At 42.6% G+C, this 25,729-nt stretch overlaps 2 protein-coding genes and 1 long non-coding RNA gene across 6 annotated transcripts; 2 read left to right on the top strand and 1 right to left on the bottom strand.

Annotated features, from left to right (window-relative positions):
- PHOSPHO2 (phosphatase, orphan 2) lies at positions 1-5,862 on the top strand. 4 transcript variants are annotated; one of them, XM_063116418.1, is made up of 4 exons: positions 1-33; positions 1,226-1,363; positions 2,246-2,355; positions 3,316-5,862. In XM_063116418.1, the coding sequence occupies exon 4, from the start codon at positions 3,337-3,339 to the stop codon at positions 4,060-4,062; it is 726 nt and encodes a 241-aa protein (XP_062972488.1). In that variant the 5' UTR covers positions 1-33; positions 1,226-1,363; positions 2,246-2,355; positions 3,316-3,336; the 3' UTR covers positions 4,063-5,862. The 4 variants fall into 4 exon arrangements, with proteins under 4 accessions (XP_062972488.1, XP_062972487.1, XP_062972486.1 ...); XM_063116417.1 differs by lacking the exon at positions 1-33 and adding an exon at positions 682-847; XM_063116416.1 differs by lacking the exon at positions 1-33 and having other exon boundaries at positions 1,138-1,363.
- Positions 5,863-11,689: 5,827 nt separating this feature from the next.
- KLHL23 (kelch like family member 23) lies at positions 11,690-15,469 on the top strand. The gene is made up of 3 exons (XM_063118610.1): positions 11,690-12,902; positions 14,103-14,255; positions 15,030-15,469. Exons 1-3 carry the CDS (start codon positions 11,690-11,692, stop codon positions 15,338-15,340), a joined length of 1,677 nt encoding a protein of 558 aa, XP_062974680.1. The 3' UTR covers positions 15,341-15,469.
- An 8,783-nt stretch (positions 15,470-24,252) lies between these two features.
- LOC134392256 (uncharacterized) lies at positions 24,253-25,713 on the bottom strand. Its single transcript, XR_010025037.1, has 2 exons — positions 25,620-25,713; positions 24,253-24,649 (listed from the first exon to the last, which is right to left on the bottom strand). It is a non-coding gene; the product is annotated as an uncharacterized LOC134392256 (long non-coding RNA).
- Positions 25,714-25,729: the final 16 nt, after the last annotated feature.

The raw sequence follows: 25,729 nt of genomic DNA, 5'->3' as shown, positions 1-25,729 counted from the left end.
CTCACGTGACCCGGCTTGCGAGAGGCGTTGCAGGTCAGTCTGGCCCACCGCGCGAGGGATATCTTCCCTTTCCTCTCTAGCCCCCCGCCCCGCCCCGCGCCCAACCCTGAACCAGACCCGCCACGTCCCCCACTCCCTCGCGTGGCCTTCTCAGCCGGGTTCGTTCACACGGCCTGTCCCTCGCGTGTTCGCGAAACGAATGGGCGCTGCGCGGCCCGCAACGCCTGAGAGCCGGGGCGGGGGGGGGCAACCCGCGAGTGCCGGAGTATCGGCCCAGTTCACGGGGGTGGCCCACGCAATAGATAGCGAGGCCTCTGGTCGGGGCTGGCCCAAGACATTTTGCTGCTTGAGGCGGAGGCGCCGCAAGTGGCGCGCCCCCTTCCCAGGTCAAGTCCATTGCACCCAAGGCCAGATAGCTTATTTGAACACCTGAGGAAATGCCACAAGAATCTTTCCCCCTCCCTGACAGTAAGAATAAAAATTCCTAACAAAACGCATCAACCAACAATTTGCTGCGTTTTCCATGATACTCGAAATCTGCTGCCTGAAGCAGGGACCACGCTGCCTAATGGTAGGGCCAGCCCTGCCTCTGCTGTTAGCCCCGGTTCTTACTGCCTTGTATGGACTATTTTACCACTTCGCAGGCAGGGGAGTGTTATTCACAGACGTTCTGAGGTTACTCCCCATGGCCTTCCTTTGTAGTGTTGTAGCCTTAAGGCAAGGGATGAGGAACATTTGTCTCTTCATGTGTTGTTGGGCTGCAACTCCCATCATCCCTCACCATTGGTTCATTTCCTATACCTGCATAAGACCCAAGCCGAATGCAAGACAGAGCTCTGATATGAAGGTGATCTGTATTTGTTAACATCTTGTATTTAGGAGTAGTCTTGCTGCTTAAAGTAATGTACTACAACCCCCCTGAGCATGCATATACCAATGGGGTTGAAAAGCTTCTTTTTTTTTAGTAGTAATTGCCTTTGCTAAGAATATGTTGCAATTAATGGCTTAAATATGTTTAATTGATGGTTTTAAATATATATCAAATATATGAACCTGAAAGGCTTCTCTGTCTTCAGTCTACTCCCCTCAGGGCATGATGTTTCTTAGAGAGACCTGTGTCAGCAGTGATGGGAAACAGGGACCACCATGGCTGGGAAATGTCAGGCAGGTCCTGTATGCTGGGCAGCTAACCAAACTACTTCTGTCTTTTCTCTCCATAGAACAGGATTAGTTGTCTTCTGGCTATGAGCATTTGCCATACTTCTGCTTCCTAGGAAGGAAAGGGCTGCCAGCTGAATGAGGAACCCTACTTGCTAAAAATCTGTCACAACTCTCCTTCATAATGAAACATTTATCCTGAGATGTAAGTGGCATTTGCTACAGAGATTTTAGGGAGCTTAGAGAATAAGGTTGCGCATTCCATGCAGTTTATAAAGTGAAGTCCTTCCCTGTGTTTTGCCAGTGAAGAATGCAAAAGCAAATCAAGAGTTACTGTGGATAGTCTCACTTTAAATGATTGTCTGAATGCAGTATTTCAGTTTGTTCTGTGTTGAGATCATGTGCAGTCTCTAAAGTAATCACATTTCACAATTGCTTCATAACTGAACAGCCAGGCCCTACACATGATGTTTGCACAAAGATGAATACCTTTGATAGTATGCTTAGGATTAAAGACATACTTTCAAAGCAAACTAAAGCATTAATTACCAGACGTTCTGTTCTGTGTTCTCATAGTAAGTCAATATCTGACACAATATTTATATTTATTCACTGCTTTTCAGCCAAGATTGGCTTACATTTAAAATCCATAAACCCCCCAATAGTTTATTTATGTTATAGTCTAGATTCCATGCACTTTCCTCCATGGAGGGAGCAGAAGGAGCTGCAAATGGATTTGAGGACTCCTGCGGTAAAGATGCCCACAGAAGCAGCTCTTCTGATTACCTGCAGTTGGGGATATGGTCTAGGTTATTCAGTATATGGTTAGAGTAATTCTGTCATTCCATCATGTTGGTTTTTCAAATTGTGAAAGAACCTGGGCTCACACTCCTAATGTTGACTAGGATTGGGAAGACCTGAGTTCAAATCTTCACTCATCGATGAACCTCACTGGGTGGTTTTAAACTAGTCATTACACAGGTTTGTTGTGAGTATAGAAAAAGGGGGGAGAACTCTGTATGCCACCATGACTTCCTTGAAGACAGGACAAGATAATGTAAGTCTTTTCACCTCTCTTTATGTGCAGCTATTATACACTTCCCTACATTCATGTTGGAACAGAACTAAGATACATTCACTGCTTTTTATCTGAGACCCTCCAATGAATTCAGGTTTCAAATATTTGAGCATCAACCAGTGAGTATAATTGTTTTAGTTTCTTTTCCATTTTTTAAAATTATATTGGAAAGATTTCTCAAGACAGTTCCTTACATCTTGAAAATATAACCAAATGTATTATATTTTTGTTTTGACTTTGTTTATATCTTTGTTTTGCTTCACATACACCAATTCTCAGTTTAATGTGTATCTGCATATATCTTGTAATAAGTTATTTGTTGTTACAAGCATGAGATGCAGTGAGCTTTACACTCCCTTCTTCTTGTATGAGGGTAGGAGAGTAAAACTGTAGATCTGGTTTGTAGCAAACTGCGGTGTGCAGCAAACTGCGATATGCCATTTTGTCTGAATGTTGCAAATTATATTTTGTAGAAACTAGTTTGTTCTCAGACCTAGAGAGTCAATAAGTATGGTAGATATTTGCACATTCCAAATGGACCACATACAGTTTTCTCTTATTTATATCCCACCTTTCCTCAAAGGAACTCAGTACAGCATACATAGTTCCTTCCCCTCCATGTCATCCTTGCAACAACCCTGTGAAATAGGTTAGGCAGAAAGAGTGACCAGTCACCCTATGAGTTTCATGACCAAGTGAGGATTTGGATCCAGGTCTTCCCGGCCCTAACTGCTACTTCACACTGGGATATTTCATTTCATTCATTCATATATTACATTTTATACTGCCCCATAGCTGAAGCTCTCTGAGTGGTTTACAAAATTAAATATTGCACATTCCAATATCTTGTGAATTCTCTGTACTTTCAAAAACATTAAAATACTCTCATAGGCAACCTCATTTGTGAATAAGATAAAATATTTTTCTTGTAGAATTGTCTTTCTAAGACCATGGTCAAAATATAATTGTTTATATCTACTCTGGTCAAATTGTTTTTCTGACACCATCATCAAATTGTAATACAATGAATTATATATAGTAGTAGAGCAATTAAGCAAACAGTTCTCTTTTATTTCCAGGGTTACATTTATCCAACTGCAATGAAGGTTCTGCTGGTTTTTGATTTTGACCATACAATTGTAGATGAAAATAGTGATACCTGGATTGTGAAATGTGCACCTGGTTCAGTGCTTCCTGATGAAATAAAAAACTCCTATGAAAAAGGACATTGGACAGAATATATGGGCAGAGTCCTCAGATACTTGGGGGACAATGGAGTAAGAGAAGAGGAGATGAAAAGGACTATGACAGCTATCCCTTTCACTGCAGGAATGAAAGATCTCCTCGATTTTATTGACAAACACAAAGGTTTTTTTGACTGCATAATTATATCAGATTCTAATGCAATATTTATTGATTGGATTTTAAAAGCTGCTAATGTCTGTCACTTATTTGATGAAGTGTTTACAAATCCCGCAAGTTTTGATGGCTGTGGCTATCTTACTGTACAGAATTGTCATGCTCATGATTGCACAAAGTGCCCCATAAACCTCTGCAAGAGGAAAGTTTTAGAAGAATTCTTAGAAAACCATTTAAAGCCAAGAGTGAAATACTCAAAAACTATTTATATAGGTGATGGTGGGAACGATCTCTGCCCGGTAATGTGTTTAAAAAACAGTGATGTTGTTATGCCAAGGCATGGGTATATGTTGGAGAAAATGATTTCTAAATTGTCTCAGAATCTTGCTCCAGTGGAAGCATCAGTTGTCATCTGGTCATCTGGTATTGAAATACTGGACTATTTAGAATTACTTATAAAAGGATAGCTCGAATACCGATGAATAATAATAAATTGGTTCTACCTTGATCTTTTCATGGTAGGACCATTTCTCTATGAATGTTAGAAAAATAATGTTTTGTTTACACCACTTTAATTCATTGTCTTCCATTATGCAATGAGGGGGATGGGATAGAAGAGAGGTATCCCCGAGAAAGGGGAGGAATACATAATTGAATGAAGCAGATGCCAAAGTCATTGTTAAATATAGTTGCCATGTAACATCTGTGTTGCATTAGATAAAGTATCAGTAGCATCTGTTTTATGATACATGAAAGTAGTTTTCCTCTATTAAAAGGACAAGGAAATATGGGTAGCTGGTTTCCAGAACAATAGTGGAACATCCTTTTCTAGAGTTGAAAACGTTGCTCCAAGTCCTTCTGCAAGGAAGTGAAAGCCACTGATGGGTGGTAGAAATGTCGCAAGAGCTAAACCCAAGATTGCACCTTTGTTTCCCAATGCTACTTTTAGCAGCAGTAGTTTTGCATCCACATAAGATAATGTGATTTTGCTCTGTTGCTCTGTTGGTTGCTCTTATAACAGGTGTAGTTTTGGCTTTTAACTCTTCTCAGTGTCTCTCCACTAAGAACCTCTTGGACCTTTATACCCCAGCTCCTACTTACAAGAGATCTAAAGCTCCCCACTATATTTGAGTATAGCCCAGTTCTATAATTTATTGAGGGCATTCGCTTCCATATGTCACAAAAGCAATCTAGACATTTGGGCTAATTGTGTGGCAAAATGTTTCTTGTGCACCTCAATACAACATGGCAGCTACCCTTCCTCTTCCTATTTAATAAAAATACTTTTCTCCATTTACTAGCATTATTTAGTATCAATATCAGATTGGTTAGAGAGTGAAAGGTCATATAGAAGACAGGCAGCATCAGTTCTGAAGGTTATTTCAAAATCTGGCTTCACTTATTCATGCAGTGCAAATGTACCCTTAAGAATTTAAAAGGGAAGAGGCAATAGAGATGTACTCTTTGTTACAAGTAGTAGAGCATTTGACATTTTTGCAGCCTGATTCTATGTGTGTTTATTTGGAAGTAATTCCTACTTAAATTCAATAGAGCTTAACCCCATGAAAGAGTGCACAGGACTGCAGCCATAAAACTAAAATTAGGATTTTGCTGAAATGATTGCCCTGTGTATAACATTAGAAGGTGGAATGTCAGTGACACCAATCTGATTTTGATGCCTCTTGCTGCAGTCTTCTGTGTACTGAAGCACCCCCATTTGTGATTTTTTGCTAATACTTGTGAGGATATCACCCAGGAGTATGTTATCCAAGTTCCTATGATTTAGGAAAAATGGCATATATTGATAAGCAGTATTGTGTTGATCTTTTTATCCTATTGTGAAAGGTGATTGTGTTAAAATGTTTTGCTTAATATGTGGAAATCCATATTTGGTGGGTGTTTTTTTTTTAGTTTTTAAAGGATATGTATCTTTTGAAAGTATGAATAAGGGAGAGTAAGGAGCCAAAACTAGATAGTTGCTAGCTGGCTTCCAGATCCCAGTAATTTTATGGCGATCTTTCCCTTGAAAAAATTATTTGGCAATCTGCTGAAATTTAAATACTGAGGTTAAAGGGCTTGGTACACTGAACAATGGATTTGCTTGGAGATCCACCTTACACTCAGTTGTTATTGGAATACAATGTGCCTACTGCAACATTTGGAGTCTGTATATTGTTTAAAATAACAAAGATATAAATTTAATTTATCTCGTTTGTAGTTTTGTATTTAAGGATCCATGCTGACATAAAGAATAGTTAATTAAATATTTTATTAAATAACCATATTTTAATTTGATTTCTTTGGCTTCGTTGTAAACTATAATAATATAATAATAATAATAATAATATTTATTTCATACCTGCTTTATTCACCATGGTTAAAGCCATGGTTTAAGGTGTCTTCTGAATGGGGCCTTTATTTATTTAGGAGTTTATACCCTGCTCTGCAGTGCTACTACTCATAGAGTGCCTCACAAATCTTAAAATAAATTCATAATAAGTTAAAACATTAAAACTATAGAACAACAAGAGAGTTAAAACTAGCGCAACCAGTGTTTAGAAGGCCTGGGTAAACTAAATTGGTATTTGGCTGGCACTAAAGAAAAGAGTAGGTGCCTGAGGAAGGCATTGCAAAGATAGGGTGCCATAATCAAAAAGGCGCTCTCTTCAGTCACCACCTATATCATAGAATCATAGAATAGCAGAGTTGGAAGGGGCCTACAAGGCCATCGAGTCCAACCCCCTACTCAATGCAGGAATCCACCCTAAAGCATCCCTGACAGAGGGTTGTCCAGCTGCCTCTTGAATGCCTCTAGTGTGGAATAACCTTGGTTTATTCTCTAAGAAATGTCAGGTGCTCCTTGTGAACTTATAAAAGGTGGTGGGTGTAATTGAGCTGTGCCTTGTAGAAGCCTTTGACAAGCCCACTTCCCTTTGTGACAAATCTTTCCTCTCAGTAGTGTTCAAAAATTGAGGGTAAAAAGTGAGAGCTATCATATGCTTACGGTGTTGCAGTGTTCTGTAAAACACGTGGGGGAGTTAACTTCATTGTTCCATGGTTTATATTTTTCACTTGAATTTTTCAGCAACGTTTATTAGCTTTACAAAGCAAGAACGACTACTCACAATTTCAAAACTAATATGTGCTAAGTGATTCTGAAAATGCACACGGGGTTTAAGAACGTAAGAAATGCGTTACTAAATCAGTTCATGGTCAGCATTCTTGGCAAAAAAAAAAAAAAAAAAAAGCCAAAAAGTGCTATGTCGGGCACTGATGGAGCATATTTTTTCTTCTTTTAGTTTCATTAAATGTACAAAACATACCCACCGCCACAAAGAAAAAAGTCAAAGAATGAAAAACTAATAAAAACTAATGTCAACTTCAATCCATTACAAATATTCAATAATTATAATTAATTTCGCAGAGTATGGTTTTATCTTCTTCCCACCTGTCCTGTAAAATCTTTATTTCCTAAGGGCCTGTGCTTATCTGACAGGACCTTGCAAGGTTTATGCTACAGGGCTCGTTAGCACAATCCTGGAAAATGGAAAGCAATAGTAGTTGGAATTAATTGAACATGGGCAGAGTGCCCCTCCTTCACCACTGAGTCAGTACAATCAGATCTTTATGCATCTGAGGTTTGGGGAATAGATTTCAGGGTAGACTTCCAGGTTGACTTGAATCCTCCCATCTTATAGCATAGACCAAGAACTATCTAAATTGGGGGTGGGCAGAAAGTAGACTGCCAAAATGGCTAATGGTCAGGAAGGTAGGAGTTTAAATCCAAAACATCTGGAGATCTACTTTATGCCCAATCCTGATCTATGTAACTCCATGCCCAGCAGGTTGCCTTCATAACATGAATTGCAGATCAGCTCTTCCATGTCTTTGCATTGTGTATTTTTATTCTTGTATATTACCGAACTCACTTGTGACAGACAAGTGTTGGTCAGGGTTGGAGTCAATGGTAGACATGACCCACACCCCCAGCAGGGCCCCACTGACAAGAGACCCCTGGAATTGCTGCTTCTCTTCATCGTTGCATCCTGCTTGTTCACCTGCCTCTCTCTCCCTTTGGCCCAGACAACATTTGTGTTGAGATGCGGTAGATGCCACTGACTACTTGCTCTCTGCTTGTCAAGCAAGTGGCAGCAATAATGAGAAAGGGGAGGAGGAGCAATAGCAGCTCTTGACAATGGGGGTGAGAAGAAAGATTCTCTGAAGTACGGGGGTGGTATTGAGGGTGCCCTCCAAAACCTGGAGCCAATCCTGGTGTTTGGGAGTCAAACCCAAGCACTAACAGCCCCCAGTCAGCCTGGAAAGAAAGCAGCAAGAGACATTCTGAGATAGAAGAAGCTATTAAAGGGACGGGACCCTTTTCTCTCCCGGGCGCGGCTTCGTGCTGGGGGAGGGTAGGTCGGCCTGCCCGTGGATTAAAGATGACCTTGTTGGGAGGAGAGGGGCCTGGGCGGAGGAGCAGCCAGCTGAGACACCCAAAATAGGAGGTGCCGCCTCAGCCGGCCCCATCTGCTCTTTCTATAGCTTACAGCTGGCAAGCAGCGAAAAGAAGCGGTATCTCTTCCAAAGATGGTCAAAGGGGCTGCCAAGAGCTCGAGGAAGGCCGGAAGGCTTGGTCCTTCTCCGTTACCTCCCGGAAAAAGCAGCAGCCAGTGCAATAGCTGCCCCATTGTCACTCTTGTTCGCGTCTCTTTCTCACCCTGCTTCTCTGAACTGGGTGTGGGGTGGATGGGAATAGAACTTACTGCAGAGCAGCCAGCCACCGGGCTAACCATGCATGCATGCGGGCGGGCCTTCTTCGTAGGGCAGGCAGTTTGCAACCCTCTGCAAACGCGGCGCCGGCCTCGACTTTTCCGAGTTTGTTGGCCCGCGGCCTCGTGATTCTAACAGAGGAAGCCTATTCATGTCTACACAAAAGTAAGCCCCACTGGGTTCAATGGGGCTTACTCCCAGGTGAGTCGGCATAGGATAAATTTGCCACCGTCTACACATTTACCCGGGAGTAAACCCCATTGAACTCATCGGTGCTTACCTCAGAGTAGACATGCCTAGGACTGCATTGTAAGGCAAGGTCTGCCTGGGAGAAGAGAACCGAGCAAGAGGTGCACACCGGAAGGGGCCTCCAGCGCCTTGTCCCGTGCGTGTGCACCCCACTCCTGCCCTTAATTCTCAGGGAAAGGCAGCAACATGCCCACTCCAGAAGAGCTGACTGGCTCCACATGGAGGGAGCAGCAGGAGAGGCGTTTCCACAACACCCCACAACCAATCCCGGGCTGCCTGTTAGAATATGTGTGGTTGGGGGCTCTCCTCCTCCTCCTCCTCCTCGCAATTGCAATTTATTGCCAGGGTCGTCGTCCGACCTTCCTTTGTTTTCATTCTTTTTGGAAGCTGACCCGCCTGGCGCCTTCCCTTCTTGGTCCAGCGAAAGTCCGCGCCTCCCTGTCAGCCTGTTTGGAGAGCAGGTGGGTCTTTAGCAAATGGGGACGGGGGGAGGGGGGAGAGATGTTGTCTGTCACTATTTTATACGGTGAGGGGTTGTTGTCAACACCGCCTTGTCAACAGTATCGGGCGAGAAGACGAGTCGGTTGGATTGTGTCATATTTTGCTTATGCACCTGACGAACAGTACCAAGAATAGACCTCGGACCGCCCACTGGCTCATACATATCAGCCTTTTTTTTTACAAGGCTCTAAAGCTTCACCAACAAGGGCATTTTATTACTCCAGAGCGCAACGCCCCCATAGAACTCTACGGAGCAAAGTCTTGTTGTAGTTGTTTTGTTGAAATGCTATTATTTTGTCCTGACCTGCTGGCTTTGTGCGCCTGCCGCGTTTGAAAGCTGGGAAAAGGACACATTCTGCTCCGCTGCTCACCAGAGCACCAATAGGGGCCAATAGCACCACTGTGCATTGATTACATGCTAGCGAATTACCCACGTGATCCTAAGCAGGTTTGCTTAGAACTCATTAAATTAAATGGGGTGTAGGCTGCAATCCTATACCACTTACGTGTGAGAACAAGGCTGCAATCCTATACATGTTGAGACAGGCAAAAGACCCCAGCCAGCATGCATAGAATTTCACCCTAAGTCACATTGAACTCAATGGGGCCTATTTTTTAGTAGACCTGTATAGAGATTATGCTGCTACTTAGGAGCAGTATGGCCATATGCACATCTATTCAGAGGTAAGGCACATTGAGTTAAATTAGGCTTACTCCCAAGTACATTGATGGTGCTATATAAATGAATAATAATAATAATAATAAGAAGAAGAAGAAGAAGAAGAAGAAGAAGAAGAAGAAGAAGAAGAAGAAGAAGAAGAAGAAGAAGAAGTAAGTGTGTATAGGATTGCAGTGTTAATTAATTTTACACAATGGGTTGAATCTAGGTTTTGGGGTGTGCAACTGGGCTGGTGGAAGCTGACTTCCTAGATCCCTCTTCCCTCAGCTCCCCCCTCCACACCCCCATGCTACATAGGAGGTTAGGGGACTCTGTTGAAAGGGGGAACTGGTAGTGCAGTGGGGGTAATGTAGAAGAGGAGATGCCTTGGGTGGATGTAACTTCTGTCAATGGAACTCTGCTCACAGAAGGAGCCTCTGTTCAATTTTTGGGGATCCCCCATTATCCCTGCATCACAGCTTATCCCGTTCAAAGGGCACCATGACCCTATATGGTTTGGGTCCAGGTTATCTGCTGGATCATCTTCTCTCCTACAATCCATCCTGCACACTCAGGTCCTCTGGGGAGAACTTACTCCAATCAGCCAAAACTAGGCTGACAACCCAGAGGACCTTTTCTTATGCCACCCCCAGACTGTGGAATAGCTTGTGGGAGGAGTTTCGTCAGCTTAACATCCTCTCTGAGTTTAAGACAGCTATAAAGACTAGTCTCTTCCAGCAGGCCTAACCAGATTAATTTTAAACCTAAGAATAAGAAGATGTCCCGATTGTTACTTTAATATTGTATTGGTTTTATGTGCTCTTTTAATCAGTTTTATGCATTTGATTTATATTGTATTGTACTTAATGTTGTTCCCCTCCTCGATCCAAAGGGAGAAGTGGGTAAGAAATTTATTAGTAGTAGTAGTAGGAGGAGGAGGAGCTGGAGGAAGGGGAGGGGAACTCTGCTTCCACCAGCCCAGTTGCATGTGTCTAAATCTATATCCAAGCCAATGTGTTTTTCACCCCGCTGCCTTGTACCAATTGCATAATGATCTCAATATTTACTGTTAGTTATTTAATTGTTACTTTTATTATTTCCTCCGTTGCATTCTCATCTATGAAAAATATTATTATACATGTTTTTCTTTTAAGAGAAATAGAGAATGACATGAGGAAATTTGATGCTGTTACATTGCTGAAGCCAAAATCAACCTAGAAAAACATACTTAACTGGGCAAAAGGGATATATTTTTCTTGCCTTAGCTGATTATCTTTGCCTTTCTAGCAGTGAGATTAAATTGATTTGTAAATGGATGTGTCTGTATATTCTTTTACTAGGAGATGTTTGACTTTTCCAGCTTTGATTGATAATGGTGTGCTTTGACAAAATCCTAAACACTCTTACTAGGGATTAAGTGGTATTGAACTCAGCAGGGCTTAATTCTGAGTACAATATACACAGTCTCCCTGTAGAACCACAGTCCTAAATTAAAAGATGCTCTAGTACATTATTTAGGTCTATGTTTATATAGCTGTCCATGCATGTGGCATTTTAGAATGCTTCTTTAAACGAGCGATTTATAGCACGCTCATTGCTGGCCACTCACAGAAGTTTATGGGATGCCGTCAACTGCCTGCACATCTCCTGCTCCTTTTCTTAATTTTAGCATCACAAAATAAACCTCAGGGAGGTAGTGGGCTCTCCCACCCTAGAGGCATTCAAGATGCAGCTGGACAGCTACCTGTCAGGCATGGTTTAATATAGATTCCTGCAGGGAGTTGGACTTGATGGCCTTATAGGCCCCTTCCAGCTCAACGATTCTATGATTCTTTGACTTCTTACTGAATGAACATGCATAGGAATGGGCTTTATGAATTCCATTGCCTCACCATTTCTAATGTTTTTTTGCAGTAATGGAACTGAGCAAGCAGGAGGAATATACCTATATATATAAAGATCTCTCTCATCCCATGGAGTTCTTAGATGCATTCAGAACATTCTACCTTGAAGGTTTATTCACTGATATTACTCTACAGTGTGCAGCGGGTGTGACTTTCCATTGCCATAAAGCTGTGTTAGCTGCTTGCAGCAACTATTTCAAAGCCATGTTCACCTCTGACATGAAAGAAAAGTCAAAAAACCAGATCAAACTTTCTGGGCTCAGTCCCACAGTACTGGAACCCTTGGTGATTTATACATACACGTCAGAGATCCAAATAACAAAGAGAAACGTTCAAAGCCTCCTCCAAGCTGCAGATCTCCTTCAGTTTACTTCAGTCAAAAAAGCCTGTGAGCAGTTTCTGATAAGGCACTTAGACATTGACAACTGCCTAGGGATGCACTCCTTTGCAGAATATCATGTCTGTTCAGAGCTAGAGAAGGAATCTAGAAGGATATTATTATCTAGATTTGACGAAGTCTGGAGGCAGGAAGAATTTCTGGAAATCAGCAGTGAGAAACTCCAGTTTATTCTCTCCAGAAAGAATCTTGGCATTTGGAAAGAAGAGGCAGCAGTAGAGTCCATTATTAAGTGGATAGCCTATGATGTTGACAAAAGAACTGAGTACATTTACGATCTCCTGAGCTGTCTTGAAATAGCTTTAGATGAAATGTATTTGAGATCAGCCCTAAGCTTGCACAAGAAATGTCGGCTGAATGAAAACAAGATCAGGTCTCTAATACACAATGCACTAAGTCTCAATCCAAAAGTAACTTGTGCACGGTCTACAGCCGTTATGTATGTGATTGGAGGGTATTACTGGCATCCTTTATCTGAGGTGCATGTTTGGGATCCAGTAACCAATGCTTGGATCCAAGGAGCAGATATGCCAGACCACGCAAGGGAAAGTTATGCAGTTACTAGTCTGGGACCCAGCATTTATGTGACAGGGGGCTATCGGACAGACAATATAGAAGCTCTTGATATAATGTGGATATACAACTGTGAAGCTGATGAATGGACTGAAGGCTGCCCTATGCTTAATGCAAGGTATTACCACTGTGCAGTTACCTTGAATGGCTGTATCTATGCTTTAGGCGGTTACAGAAAAGGGGCTCCAGCTGAAGAAGCAGAATTATATGATCCTTTAAAAAAGAAATGGTTCCCTATTGCAAACATGATTAAAGGTATGTGATGAAATGCATGCTTCCTGTATGATGATGATGATTTTTGCATTTGCCTTTTTAAATATTCAGGAATAACTGAAAGATACTACCCTATTACCGTCTCCTCCTGTTGTTGCACACTTTATTTTCCTTCAGGCTTTAAAGCAGGGATGGGGAATGTGTGGCCTTCTAGACGTTGTTGGGCTGAAGCTCCCATCATCCCTCCACGCTGGCTATACTGGTATGGTGGATGTGAGTTGCCAGCCAACAACATCCAGAGGGCCACATATTCCCCATTCTTGCTTCAAAAGGCAGTCTAATGAAAACATTGCAATCCCCTACCAATAAAAAGAAGTGTACGAAATGTCAATTAGAGCAGATAGTGAAAAGTTGTGTTTGATTATTGCAACAATATTCAACAAAATTCAAGTAAAATGCAGTCCTAAACTTTGGTTGCTTAAGGTATAATCCTATGCATATATGACTTTTTTCTTTCTAAACAAGCATGGCTGGCTGGTGCATGCTGGGAGTTATAGGACATTGTTCTGTCTAAACATTCAAAGGATTGCGCCCTTAAGCTATCTTCCATAAAAGAACATTACCTATACTTACTAGTTTGTCATAATAAATTATACATAACATATTTATTTAAGACTGTTAAGGGTTTGGGACATTATTTCATGTGTATACCTGGAAATAACAGAGGGATCAACTAGTGAGAATATTGAATCATTTGTAGTTTTTCTGTTGACTTTTACCTCAGCAAAAATATAATGAAGACTGCAAACTAATGCACTAAAAGTAGACCTGCAAAGATATTGCTATACCTACTTTTTTTTTTCAAGCACTATAAAACCAGAGCTATGTAATAAAATACACAAACAATACACAAATCTTGAAAGGTTTTAACATAAACAAGGAAAATATCAGTTTTTTATTATATTAGTGTGGTTATATTGTGGTTATACTGACGTGGTTGTCTTTAGTACATACTTTATTATTAATATATTTAAAATCCTGAATATGTAGTTTTGTATTTATATTAGTTATATCTATATATATTACTAATTAGTTAGTAATTGGTTACAAATACATTACTGTTTATATAATTCCATATAACTAAATATAATTAGCTGTATTAGTAACCTATTGATGGAAATTATGGTGAATATTATTTATCCTTTTTTGGAAACCTTTCACAAAGTTAATATTACTAAACAGGGGTTGGAAATGCCACAGCCTGTGTCCTGAATGAAGTAATCTATGTCACTGGAGGTCATTATGGCTATCGGGGAAGCTGCACTTATGACAAAGTTCAAAGCTATCACTCTGATATTAATGAATGGAACATAATTACCACCAGTCCATATCCAGGTAAGTTTTACTTTTACTTAACAGCTTGAGAAATTGCCTAGTGAACAAAGCAATTTGTCTTTTTCCATCAAAAATCTCTGAAATCACTCTACCGATTTGCACCAACATGTTATGCTGTCATTCAAAAGCCCATGGCTTGTTTACAATACTCAGAGCTGGCATCACCTGTCAAAATCCACACACCAGTAAAGTGCCCACTACCTGAGTCTCCTCCTCAACTGTTGCTCCCTGTTTATCTGCTCCCTGTAAGAATGCAAGCAATGACAAGAGGGCTACATGTTGCCCACCTGGTTTAGAACGATTAACCTTAAAGCGATACAGACAGTGAAGTATCCCTATTATTATTATTATTATTATTATTATTATTATTATTATTAGTAGTAGTAGTAGTAATTTACATCTTTATACTGCCCCATAGCCAAAGCTCTCTGGGTGGTTTACATACAATCTGAAGTCCTCTAAAACTTACTCAGTTGAATTTGAGGCCAATGAGATTATGCTAGACCTGCTTTAGAATAGAAATTGTTGGAAATTACAACCAACAGGAGTGTGGCTCAGATATGGACACTAGTTGAAGATGGTAAATGCCTGAAGAATCTGAGTATTCAGTGCAGAAGCAGGTTTTGCATTGAACTATAACTAGGGATAGAGAGAGAAAACTAAAATGGTCTGCATGGTTTTCTTAATCTGTCATCACTGCAATAACTGGGAGGACCTGTTATGCTTGGCTTCGGTTATTCATTGTTTTACGCATTTTATTTGTTCTTCCTATAGAATATGGATTGTGTTCTATTGCATTGGAAAATGATCTATATCTTGTGGGTGGTCAAACTACAATCACCAATTGCTATGATCCAGAGCAAAAAGTGTGGAAACAGAAGGCTGATATGATAGAACGAAGGATGGAATGTGGTGCAGTTGTCATAAATGGATGCATCTATGTAACGGGGGGCTATTCCTCTTCCAAAGGATCATATTTGCAGAACATTGAGAAATATGATCCTGAATGCAATACATGGGAAATTGTGGGCAATCTTCCCAGTGCTATGCGTTCACATGGTTGTGTCTGTGTATACAATGTGTAAGAGTAGAATACTACTTCTGGGACAAGAAACTTATTATATAGGGGAGCATAGCACTGCAGGAAGATGACCTACCAGGTACACCAGACTTTTCCTATGGAAGAAACATGCCTTCCAATAACTAGGTAACACTACACATTTTGCCTTTTTTGATTCTATACCTACTGCACAACCTAAAGTTAAGTTTAAAAACTGCCACATTTTTTCATTACTTTTTGACTCTGCTTTACAAGGGACCTGTGTGCTCCACGTACTCTAGAGCCAGAGCAAAATAACTGTTGGGTGTTATATTGCCAAAGGGAGAGAAGCCATCGTTTGTGTGTGTGTGCTACCTGAGATCTTTTTCACCAAGCATGGTCTAACCTAATTAAGTATGTGTAACACTTCTTCCATTCTATTTCAAGATTATTACAAACAGTTTGTAGACTTAAGCTTTTCATTATGCCCAGACAGCATTCAACATCTTTTTCTCTTTCCAATTCTGTCCTTGGTGTATGTGTTTTTAAAGGTTGTTTTGCTTAACACCCATTCTGAAAATTGCTCAGGTGAACCTGATACGTTGGCCTGAACAACCTATCGGGTTCACTGATAATTTGTGAACTTTTTAGTTGGTCCTAATAAAGTAAACATGCTACTGTTGCTTTTGGATCCCACCCCCATGAACCAACATGGCTACTTGATGAATTAACATAGATAGCTTCGATTTTTGTCTAAATACTACAAGTTGCTCCCATATATGAATTTAAATTAGACTTGGGTTACCAGCATATATTATCACTATAAAATATAATTGTGGGCACTACAGCACATGGGAGGTTTGGCAGCACACATTATTGTTTCAGATTGGGCAGAAGTTTGTGTTCTATTGCATTGTAACTGACCAATGGATGCACTGTAAACTTGAAAAATGTGGCCTTTTTTTTGAGAAAAGTTGGACTGGAAAAGTACTGATGGATTAATGTTTTTTTCATATTTGTAAATTACTTTTGCAGATCACATTTATGTTTCAGATTAAAATTTATAAATTATTTATTTAACAATATTTATTTAAGATTTTATTTAACAATTGAGTTGCGGATATCTTGGGAGATATCCTGATTACCTCTATTTCACACATAATGTGTGAATGAATCCTACAGATTAGAATTAGTATTTGTGAATGGGTGTCATAGTGTAGGAATTGAACAAATGCCATTTAGATCTAGGTATCATCAGCCTGAATATCTAGAATTCTATTGTCTTAGGTACAAGTTTGGAAGTAAATGGTATTGATATCAATAGGAATTACTTTTAAGTGTTTTAAACTGAAGTGCTATGGCCTATTTTGGATAGTTCTGCTCTTTTCAGTAGGCTGTTTAATTTGCAGATATGTGAAAACGTTGATATCCAGGCAATAATTTAAATGAGCGAACACCTCACAAAGTAAGAATTGTAAGTAATTTTAGTTAAAAATACTAGTTAAAAAACATCCTTTTCAAGTTTAGAAAAACATATGCAATCTCAGTATTTTCCATTTCCAAAAAGTTGCTTCACCAACACACAAAAAGCAGGAAAGGAGTATCACCAAGAGGAATTGCCAGTGCAGGTTCATGATGACAGTGGTGTAAGCGGAGACACCTGTAAATGTTTACAATCAGAGTGCAACTGATCCAGTCGTGACACCTTTGAAGTTAACATTAGAAGTGCACCTTGAACATTTTTATTTTTAGAAGTGGAAATGAAATAGGGCACTATCCAATTCGGCACTAGCACTAATGTAAATCACATTGCACTAGTACAATGCCAATAGTGTTTGCTGATGCAGTGGGTTTTCCAAGGAAACCTGTTACATCAGCAAATGCTATTGGCATTGCACTAGGGGACGCTTGCGCAAGTGCAGTGAGATTTATTTTAGGGTTAGTGCCAAAATTGGAACATAAGTACATACAGTTTTCAGATTCTCATAACAATTGCTGTATTTATTACTGTTTAACTGTAGTTTTATTTAGAATGTGTTGTGCGTTTGATAATATTTATGTCAATGTTGATTTAATTTTTGCAATAAATCATGGTTGAAACAAAGTGCTGCGTTATTTTCTAAATCTTAAGGAATGTGGTACATACGTAATTATTTTTTAAAAAATATGCTCATTTACTTTGAAAAAAAAAAGCTTAATCTAATCTATGGCATCTTTGACTTGAAAATAATGGACAAAATATTTTTTGGATCAAGAGGAAAGAATGCTTTTACCTTGAAGTAAGTTCCACACATTTTTCTCAAGTGTATCAAAAGTTGCACTGTTGTAATAAGAGATCAATTATGTTTGATCTAAACGAGGCAATGCTAGCCCCCAGTTGAAGAGCAGGGTTACAAGAGTTGTGTTTAATCATTATGTATGGATCAAATGTTGCCATGCATCTTCATTCTCATGCAAATGTGTGTGCAACTAGAGCATATACACAAGTAACAAGCAATGTAGGTCTATGGGGGCTTTTAACCAAAGGTGTGGTGCACTACGTTCTTACTCAAACAGGGAATATATTTTTCTAAGTTGGGGAAATTGGCTCAAACACACTTACTTTAAAAATTCAAGCACATAGACTATTTTCTTACAGATGTTGTACTCAAAAACATGCATATACACATTCATTACAAAAAGAGATGCTGTGGACAGCCTTCTCTGTGGTGGAAATTTTGGACTCACTGGAGACTTTAGTTATTTAATAAATTATATAGGTGTTCTGAATTGCTATAAACTGTTTTGAGTGCAAGGGATGCTGGATACAAGTAGGAATTAAAAATAATCTGGGACTTTGGGTGGGTGGGAGTTACCATCTGATTACTAGTAATGTATTTTTTGTATAAGGTGAGTTCCCTAAAAACACCCTGTAAAACCTTTCACGATTAATTTTTAAAGTATGAATTAAGCATTTGTATTGATTACTTGCAGAAAAGATTGATAAACCTCTCTGAAATATTCTTAGAAAAAGGTAAAAGAAAGTGGCTTACTACAGGAGCGTTACGCTGCTCTTAAAAACAAACTGGAAACATACTGTAGGACTGGATCCACACAACATGCTAACCCATGATGGGTCATTTTCTGGAACAATCCATGATGGGTTAGACGCAGCCTTCCTCAACCTGGGGCGCTCAGATGTGTTGGACTGCATCTCCCAGAATGCCCCAGCCAGCAGAGCTGGCTGGGGCATTCTGGGAGTTGTAGTCCAACACATCTGGAGCACCCCAGGTTGAGGAAGGCTGGGTTAGAGTGTCATCTGTGAGCTGCTCTTTCAGCCACAGTGGTTTGTTTCCCACAAACAACCCAGAGTTTGTAGTAGGGGTTGTCTTACCTACAGCAGGTTAGCATGTTGTCTATCACGCCAGTGTGGGTTATGGAGATTGCCTACAGAGCTGCTCGGCAAGGGTGGACAGAAATGCCGCTGCCACTCTGCTCCTCTTGAGCAATCTCTGTTCCTGAGATCTGCCTAGCAACAGATTGTACTGCCGCACATCCCCTTTGCTGCCTGATTCCTCCCTCTCCCCTCTTTTACGACTGTGCTCTGTAAAGTTGCTCTTGCTCACATGAGTGTGTAATCAGCAGAGTGACTTTGAGCAAAGTTGCTTTCCTACCAACTCCAAACCATCCTGCCACCTGTCACCCCAGTGTGTTTCCCAAACAGTTTCACCTATGGTTAAATCCTCATTTTTGCATGGAAAAGCAAAGTCACACCGTTATCCAGTAGTTATTATTTATTACATTTATATACCGCCCCATAGCTGAAGGTTTCTGGGCGGTTTACAAAAGTTAAAAGCAGTAAACATTAAAAACAAATATACAAAATTTAAAACCATAATAAACAAACAAAACAGACAGTATCCATCTTGTGCCTGTATATTAAACTTCGTCCCAGTCCTGCAAACCTTCAGAGTTGGAGACCCCCTCCCCCTTTTTGAGTAGAATGTTCCCAGTATTAAGCAAGCCAAATAAACTGCTTTGTGTACTGATAAAAAGTTTTTTTTATTTCTTTTTATTCTGCGTTGTTGGTTTCTTGCTGGTGAGGGGGGAGCCGTCAAAGGCTTGGAAATTGGGGGCAGTGGGTAAGGAATGAGGACTGGGGAAGAAGGGGCAGGAGTGGGAAAGGAAGCAAACAGGGCAGTGGGCAAGGATTGTCATGGGGTTAAGAACCAGCACAGGCCACAGATGCCCAAAGTGGATGAATCAGAGACAGGCTGCTGATGTGTAGTAGCAGCAGGGCAAGAGTCAGTAGGATATAGTTTCCAACGCAACGGAAGCGGCTGGTCTGGGGGGAACTACAGGGGGAGGAGGGTTGTGGTGGTGGAATAAACCATGCCATGTCACTTGTTTGCCTAATTGTCTGATGAGAATATAGTAGGTTGTTTGCAAGCTTATCACCCACTGTGAGTTAGCATGATGTGTGAACAGGCCCTAGTTCTCCTTATGGTCAATGGGGGAGTACGAATTGTAACAGTAATTTAACAGTAATTGAACTAGTTTTGATAGAACTTTTTTGTAATTTAAAAAGCAGCTATACTGCACTGCAAGTGCAGCCAAAGGACAATACGGAAAATATAATAATGATGAGGATATGCTTGGAGTAAGGGGCACAGCGATGCTAGGAGCATCCCCTTGGGCTCATTCGAAGTTGTGTTACTACACTGAAAGCACAGCCAATTAATAATGAAATAATAATAATGCCCTGCCTGACTCAAAGGAAAAAAAAGCCAGACCGAATAAGGATAAACAGGGAAAGTGTGCCAATCATTCGCTCGAGGGCTTGAGGGTGGGGTATCCCAGCAGGGGCAGGTTCACTTTGAGAAAGACCAGCTGCTCCACCAACTCAGTGTCCAAGTAGGAGTGGTGGGATGTTACAATGTCACCCACCATTGAAAACACTCTCTTACTTGGGACACTGGTCGGTGGGCAGCTGAGTCGTTCCCTAGCCATCTGAGCCAGGTCCGGCCAAACCTGGCTGTGGGATGACCAGTAGGCCATGGGGTCAGTGGACCAGTCCTCCATGGGCTCTGCCAGGTAATGCTGTACAGATGTTGTAGCATCATCCTGGTGAATGGGATGGGTGCCTCTCCCCTCAACTGCTGCCTGCACTGCCTTGGCCCAGAACCCCTGTCCTGTGGTCCTGCTGTTGCAATGCGTGCTCCTATGAGAAGGGATGGTCCCCTCTCCCTCCTCCTCTGGCACCTGCCCTAGCCTCTTCGCCCGTGCCTTCCTCACTTGCTCCACCAGGATTTCCTGCCACGCCCTCCGGGAATTCTCTTCACAAAATCCATCCTTGAGACGGGGGTCACACATGGTGGCCAACATGTATGCCCTCTCCTGGCAAAGGGGCTCCACCCGCTGTAATAGTCCATCCCTCAGCTTTATCACCACTTCCCGCACGTCTGGCAGGAAGCACCTGCCTGTGACGTGATCCCTGCTTTTCAGAAACTCGCCCATCTGTTTCTGGAGATGCCTGGCCACAGGGATCACCTGGCTGAGGAGGGCAGTCCTGGTACTCAGGGTCTCAGTGGCCTCAAGGAATGGCTTGAGGATCTCCACCAGCTGGGACATGGCATCCCACTGCGGCCAGCACAGTGGTGTCTGGATGCCAATGTCCCCGACCCTGGACACCTCGTGGACAGCACGCTGTTGCTCCACCATACACTCCAGCATGAGGTAGGTGGAGTTCCAGTGTGTTGCCACGTCCTGCACCAGCCTTTGCTGTGGGAGCCCAAACTCTTCCTGCTTCTCCCGCAGCAACTTACTGTCCTTGACACTGTGGTGGAAGTGCCAAACCACCTTCCTGCAGTTTTCCAACAGATTACAGATACTAGATAGGGGGATGGGATACACCTTGGTGCTGCCCAAACCAAGGGCGTCCCTCACTATCAGGTTGAAGATGTGTGCAATGCAGCGGATGCCCTCAAACCCACCATCGTGCACAGCCTTCACCATGTTGACTCCCCCATCTGTGACCATGTAACCGCGGGTGAGCTGGTGCCCAACTAGCCACCCCTCCACCATGCAGTTCATGGCGTCTGTAATCTCAGCTGCTGTGTGGGATTGGTCCATGACTTGTGCATGAAGGAGGGCCTGGCAATACCCATCCTTCCCAGTCCCAGAAGTGCTGGTCTCTGTTGTCCCTATGGCTGCCCACCAGTGAGCCGTCAGGGACAAGTAAGTGTGTGCTCCACCCTCACTGGACCAAATGTCCGCGGTGAAGTGAACCATCTGTTCCTCTGCCTGGTGCAGATGATCCAGCACGATCTCCCTGCATGCCCGGTACAGGGAGGGCACCAACCTCCTGCTAAGGGTCGTGGGACACGGCAGCCTGTAGTAGGGCACCACAAGAGCCATCAACCTCTTAAAGCCTCTGTTTTCAACCAGGCTGAATGGCTGGTCATCCAGCGCCACCATCTCACCAATACAGTTGGTAATCTGGTCAGGCGTTGGCAACCTCCATCTTGTGGCCCCATACTTCCCCCACCCCGTGTCTTCCATTGTAGCCTGCCTAAGCCTCTTGAGGGTGGGAGAGGGAGAGCTTGCAGCACCTCCAGCAGCATCTTCAGCCTTCTGCTTGCCCCTGCTATTGCCAGTCTGCTGAGACTTGGGTGCCTCTGCCTCTAGGAGGACTGATTGGTGCTGCCTCTTTAGATGTAGGAGCAGGCTGCTGGTTGTATAATGCCCTGGCTTTTTACCCCTGCTCAGAGTTACCTGGCAATGGCGGCAGACAGCAGTGCAGGGATCCAATCCCACCTCAAAGTGGTCCCACACAATGCTGCCCTGCCGCTTCTGTGGAGACAGAGGCAGCCCGTCTTCAGTCTTGGGGATCACCACAGCAGCAGAGGTGACATTGGAAGAGGTGTTGGGTGATGGAGAGTGAGGCTCTGCCTGCTGCTGCTCTTCACCCACAACCCTGAGGGTCTCCTCTTGACCCACCACCATGCTAAGGACATCCAACACCTCTGTCTTGAGGTGGGCTCCCTTCAGCGGGCTCCCCTCTCCCACTACAGAAGGAGATGGTCCTTCTCCTCCTGCCAGGCTGCTGCCAGCACCTGCCTCCTGAAATAGTGACCTCCGAGCCCTGCTCTGACTGGGCTCTGGCTGCTGCCGCCGCCGCCAAAGACCAGGACGCACTATCCGGACTGGGGGTGAGCCCACCTGGCTACTGGTGCTGCTGGTCCCACCAGCAGCTCTGCTCCTGCGAAGAGCAGCTCTACAGGCGGTGGTACTCCTAAGATGCTTCATGTGTACTGTGTGTAGTTCTTTGCCCCACAATATATATTGGACTGTGTATGTCTACTGCTTTGGCCACACACAGTTTGCTTGAACACAGTAATGTCTATGCTGCACTCATACAGCACACACCCTAAAACAAAAGCAGATATAAGAAGAAGAAAAACTACCTACACAAGCTAAGGTGAGGGGAAAGGAAATATCACTAACACTATTTAAAGCCTAACAGAAAAGGAGTGGTTTTTTGAGGGGGGGATTTTGTTTTGTTTTTTATAAGAATATTGAGGAAGAGAAGAAAAATGGGAATGGAAGAAATAGTAATTGAGAAGGGCAGGAGCCAAAGAACAAGCAGCAAAGCAAGGAAACAACCTGAAGCCTAACAAATAGAAGATAAAGGGATCTAGAATTCTCTAGCACAATCCAAAGAACTCTCCACCTTCTACCACAACTCACTCACTCTCTCTCTTACTGGGAAATGAAACCATATACAACCCCTCCTCTACCACTGTGATTGGAGACTGCTGGTTACAAGTTCAGCCCTATTGGCACCTAGAGATACTACTTTCTAAGGCTGAGTCCCCCACACACTCCTAAGCAAGTTGTTACGTTCCCCAGACAGGCTATCTGGACTTCCGAATTGTCTGAACTGATTTGGATCAACCCAACCCACTTTGGACCCACCCTGACACAATTCAGCTTAGGACCAATTTCGTCTGAATCACTCTATTTCTCTTGGGAATTCAGATCAGAAACTGAAGTGGTGCACAGGCCGTACCCTAAATACTGCCCAATCCAAAAAGTAATAATGTTTGAGAATGGCACTTACACCATGGTATTTAAATCAGGAAACAAAAACTGGGCTTGTGTATGTTGCTTATTTTGCAAAATTTAGATGCTTAATTTTGCCTGTACTATTGTGTTACCAACAGTATAAGCATCATTAAAACCTAGTGGCAGAATCCCACATATGAGTATTTTATTTTGATGAAGGTGGTTTAGGAATCTAACAACCCAGCTGTAGGAGTATTGACAAACCTTAAAATGTCCGGAGGTATTATTTGATAAAATGCTCAGGCGGCAATCTTAAACTATGCCGTCCCAGGAACTCAACTGAAACACTCCCCCCTAAGCCACACTGTTCTGATTAATTGCCAGCAAGTCTCCAATATTTCCTTCTTGGTCAAGTTGTCAGAGCAGCTTCAGAGGTTTCCAAATGAGGTGGATTATCTCGATCTATTTCGATTTTGGATTCCAACCTGGTTATAGGACAGAGACTGCCTTGGACACCTTGATGGACGATCTATGCTGGGAATTGGATGGGGAATGTGTCCCTGTGAATTCTGCTGGATCTCTCAACAGTTCTCGATACTATCAACCACTGCATCCTTCTATGGCACCTCTCTGGGATAAGACTTGGATACGCTGTTCTATGGCGGCTCCTGACATTGAAGGTAGTGCTGGGGGACTCCTATTCGAAACACTGGCCGTTGCTTGTGCAGTCCCTCACAGTTCTATCTTGTCCCCCCACACTATTTAACATATACACGAAAGTGCTGGGAGAGGCTTTCTAGAGTTTGGGGTGTGTGGTACCACCAGTATGCTTATGACACCCATCTTTTCCGTCTAAGTCTAATAAAGCTGTTGTAATTCTATATCAGTGTCTAAGAGCAGAAACAGACTGGATGAGGGTGAACAAACCGAAGCTTTATCCAGACAAGAGAAGTGGTGTAGTGGTAAATTTTGAAGTGCAGGCACTCATCATCACAGTCTCCATACACATGCCCTCAAGGATACTCCAGAAATTCCGGCAGCTGTGTTGATCCATGTCAACAAACCCATTTTAGCAATTCTCCTCTTCACCAGAAGTAGTTCTTTCAAATATTGTCCATTCAAGACAAAGCCACCATGAAGTACTTTGTATTGCACCAGGAAGCAATACTTTTGTTGGAAAAATGCACTTCTGCACAGCTAAGCTCAGAGTGAAGAAGAATTCTGAGGGGGTTGGCAGATGACGTCAGTGTTGCTGCAAATCAAGAAATGCCAGCACTTCATCCCTGTGACCTCTGGTTCAACTACACCTCTGGATAAAACAGATATACACCTGATTAGTTGCTTGGCAGATCATGGAATAGTGATTCAACCTGTGCTGGACTTCCCTTGAAGACTTGGGTTCACAGTTTGGCTGTTCTCCTGTTCAGCCATGAACTTGGATGTTCAGATTTCAGCAGTGGCCAGGAGTGCATTTGCATATCTGTGGCTACTGAGCCAACTGTAGCTGCACTAGAAATGTCTGATCCTGCCACAGTGGCACATGGTTTAGTTACATCCTGGCCGGATCTACACTACTGCTTTAAAGTGCTTTATAACAGTTATAAAGCGCTTTAACTGCTTTAAAGCGCTATAAAACTGTTATAAAGCACTTTAAAGCAATAGTGTAGATCCGGCCCCTGTGTGGCCTACTGTAGTGGGCTCTACCTGGGCTGCCTCTGAAAAGTGTTCATAAACTTCAGCTGGTCCAGAATACTAGGGCCAGGCGGTGGACATGGGGCGGTTACAGGACTAACGTGTCCCATTCATTTCAATGGGTCTACTACTCCTACCTTTCACTATATCTCCTAATTCCCCACCCACTCACCTCGATACTATTTCCCCATTTCCCTTCGCTAACACAAGAGGTTCAGCCTGCGATTTACTCAGTGGTGAGAGATAAACGCCCTTTGTACATGTTCATTTGTTATTATTTCACAGGGTCCCGGGCTCACAACGTAGGATTAAAAACAGCTTCCTGGGCCGATTCTTTTCCCTCTCGCCAATATCCTAATAAATGTAAACTTTGACCACACTAAACCTATACGGCAGCTTTATAGCGAATTAAATAAATATAAGAACGAACTGTACATGGCGGGGGGAGGACGTGGGGTAGCCCGATTCCCATTTCCAAAGAAGCCAGCTATTTGCCAAAGTCCCGCGGGTGGCGGTGGTGGGGACCCCCCCAAAAAACAACAACACCCCGGAGTCCTGTTTCTGGACAGTTTCGGGAACTAACGCACCTCCAGGCCTCTGCTTTGTGTCATAGCAGCCGGAGAAATCTCCGCTTCGGCGGGCAGAGAAGGAAGAGGAGGCGTTGACGAAGCTCAGCCCTCGTGGGCCGGGACGGGAA

This window comes from Elgaria multicarinata, chromosome 2 (genome assembly GCF_023053635.1).
Source record: "Elgaria multicarinata webbii isolate HBS135686 ecotype San Diego chromosome 2, rElgMul1.1.pri, whole genome shotgun sequence".
Classification (NCBI taxonomy): Eukaryota; Metazoa; Chordata; class Lepidosauria; order Squamata; family Anguidae; genus Elgaria; species Elgaria multicarinata.
Note: the sequence above shows the minus strand (reverse complement) of the source record. Positions and strands in the feature narration are given on the sequence as shown.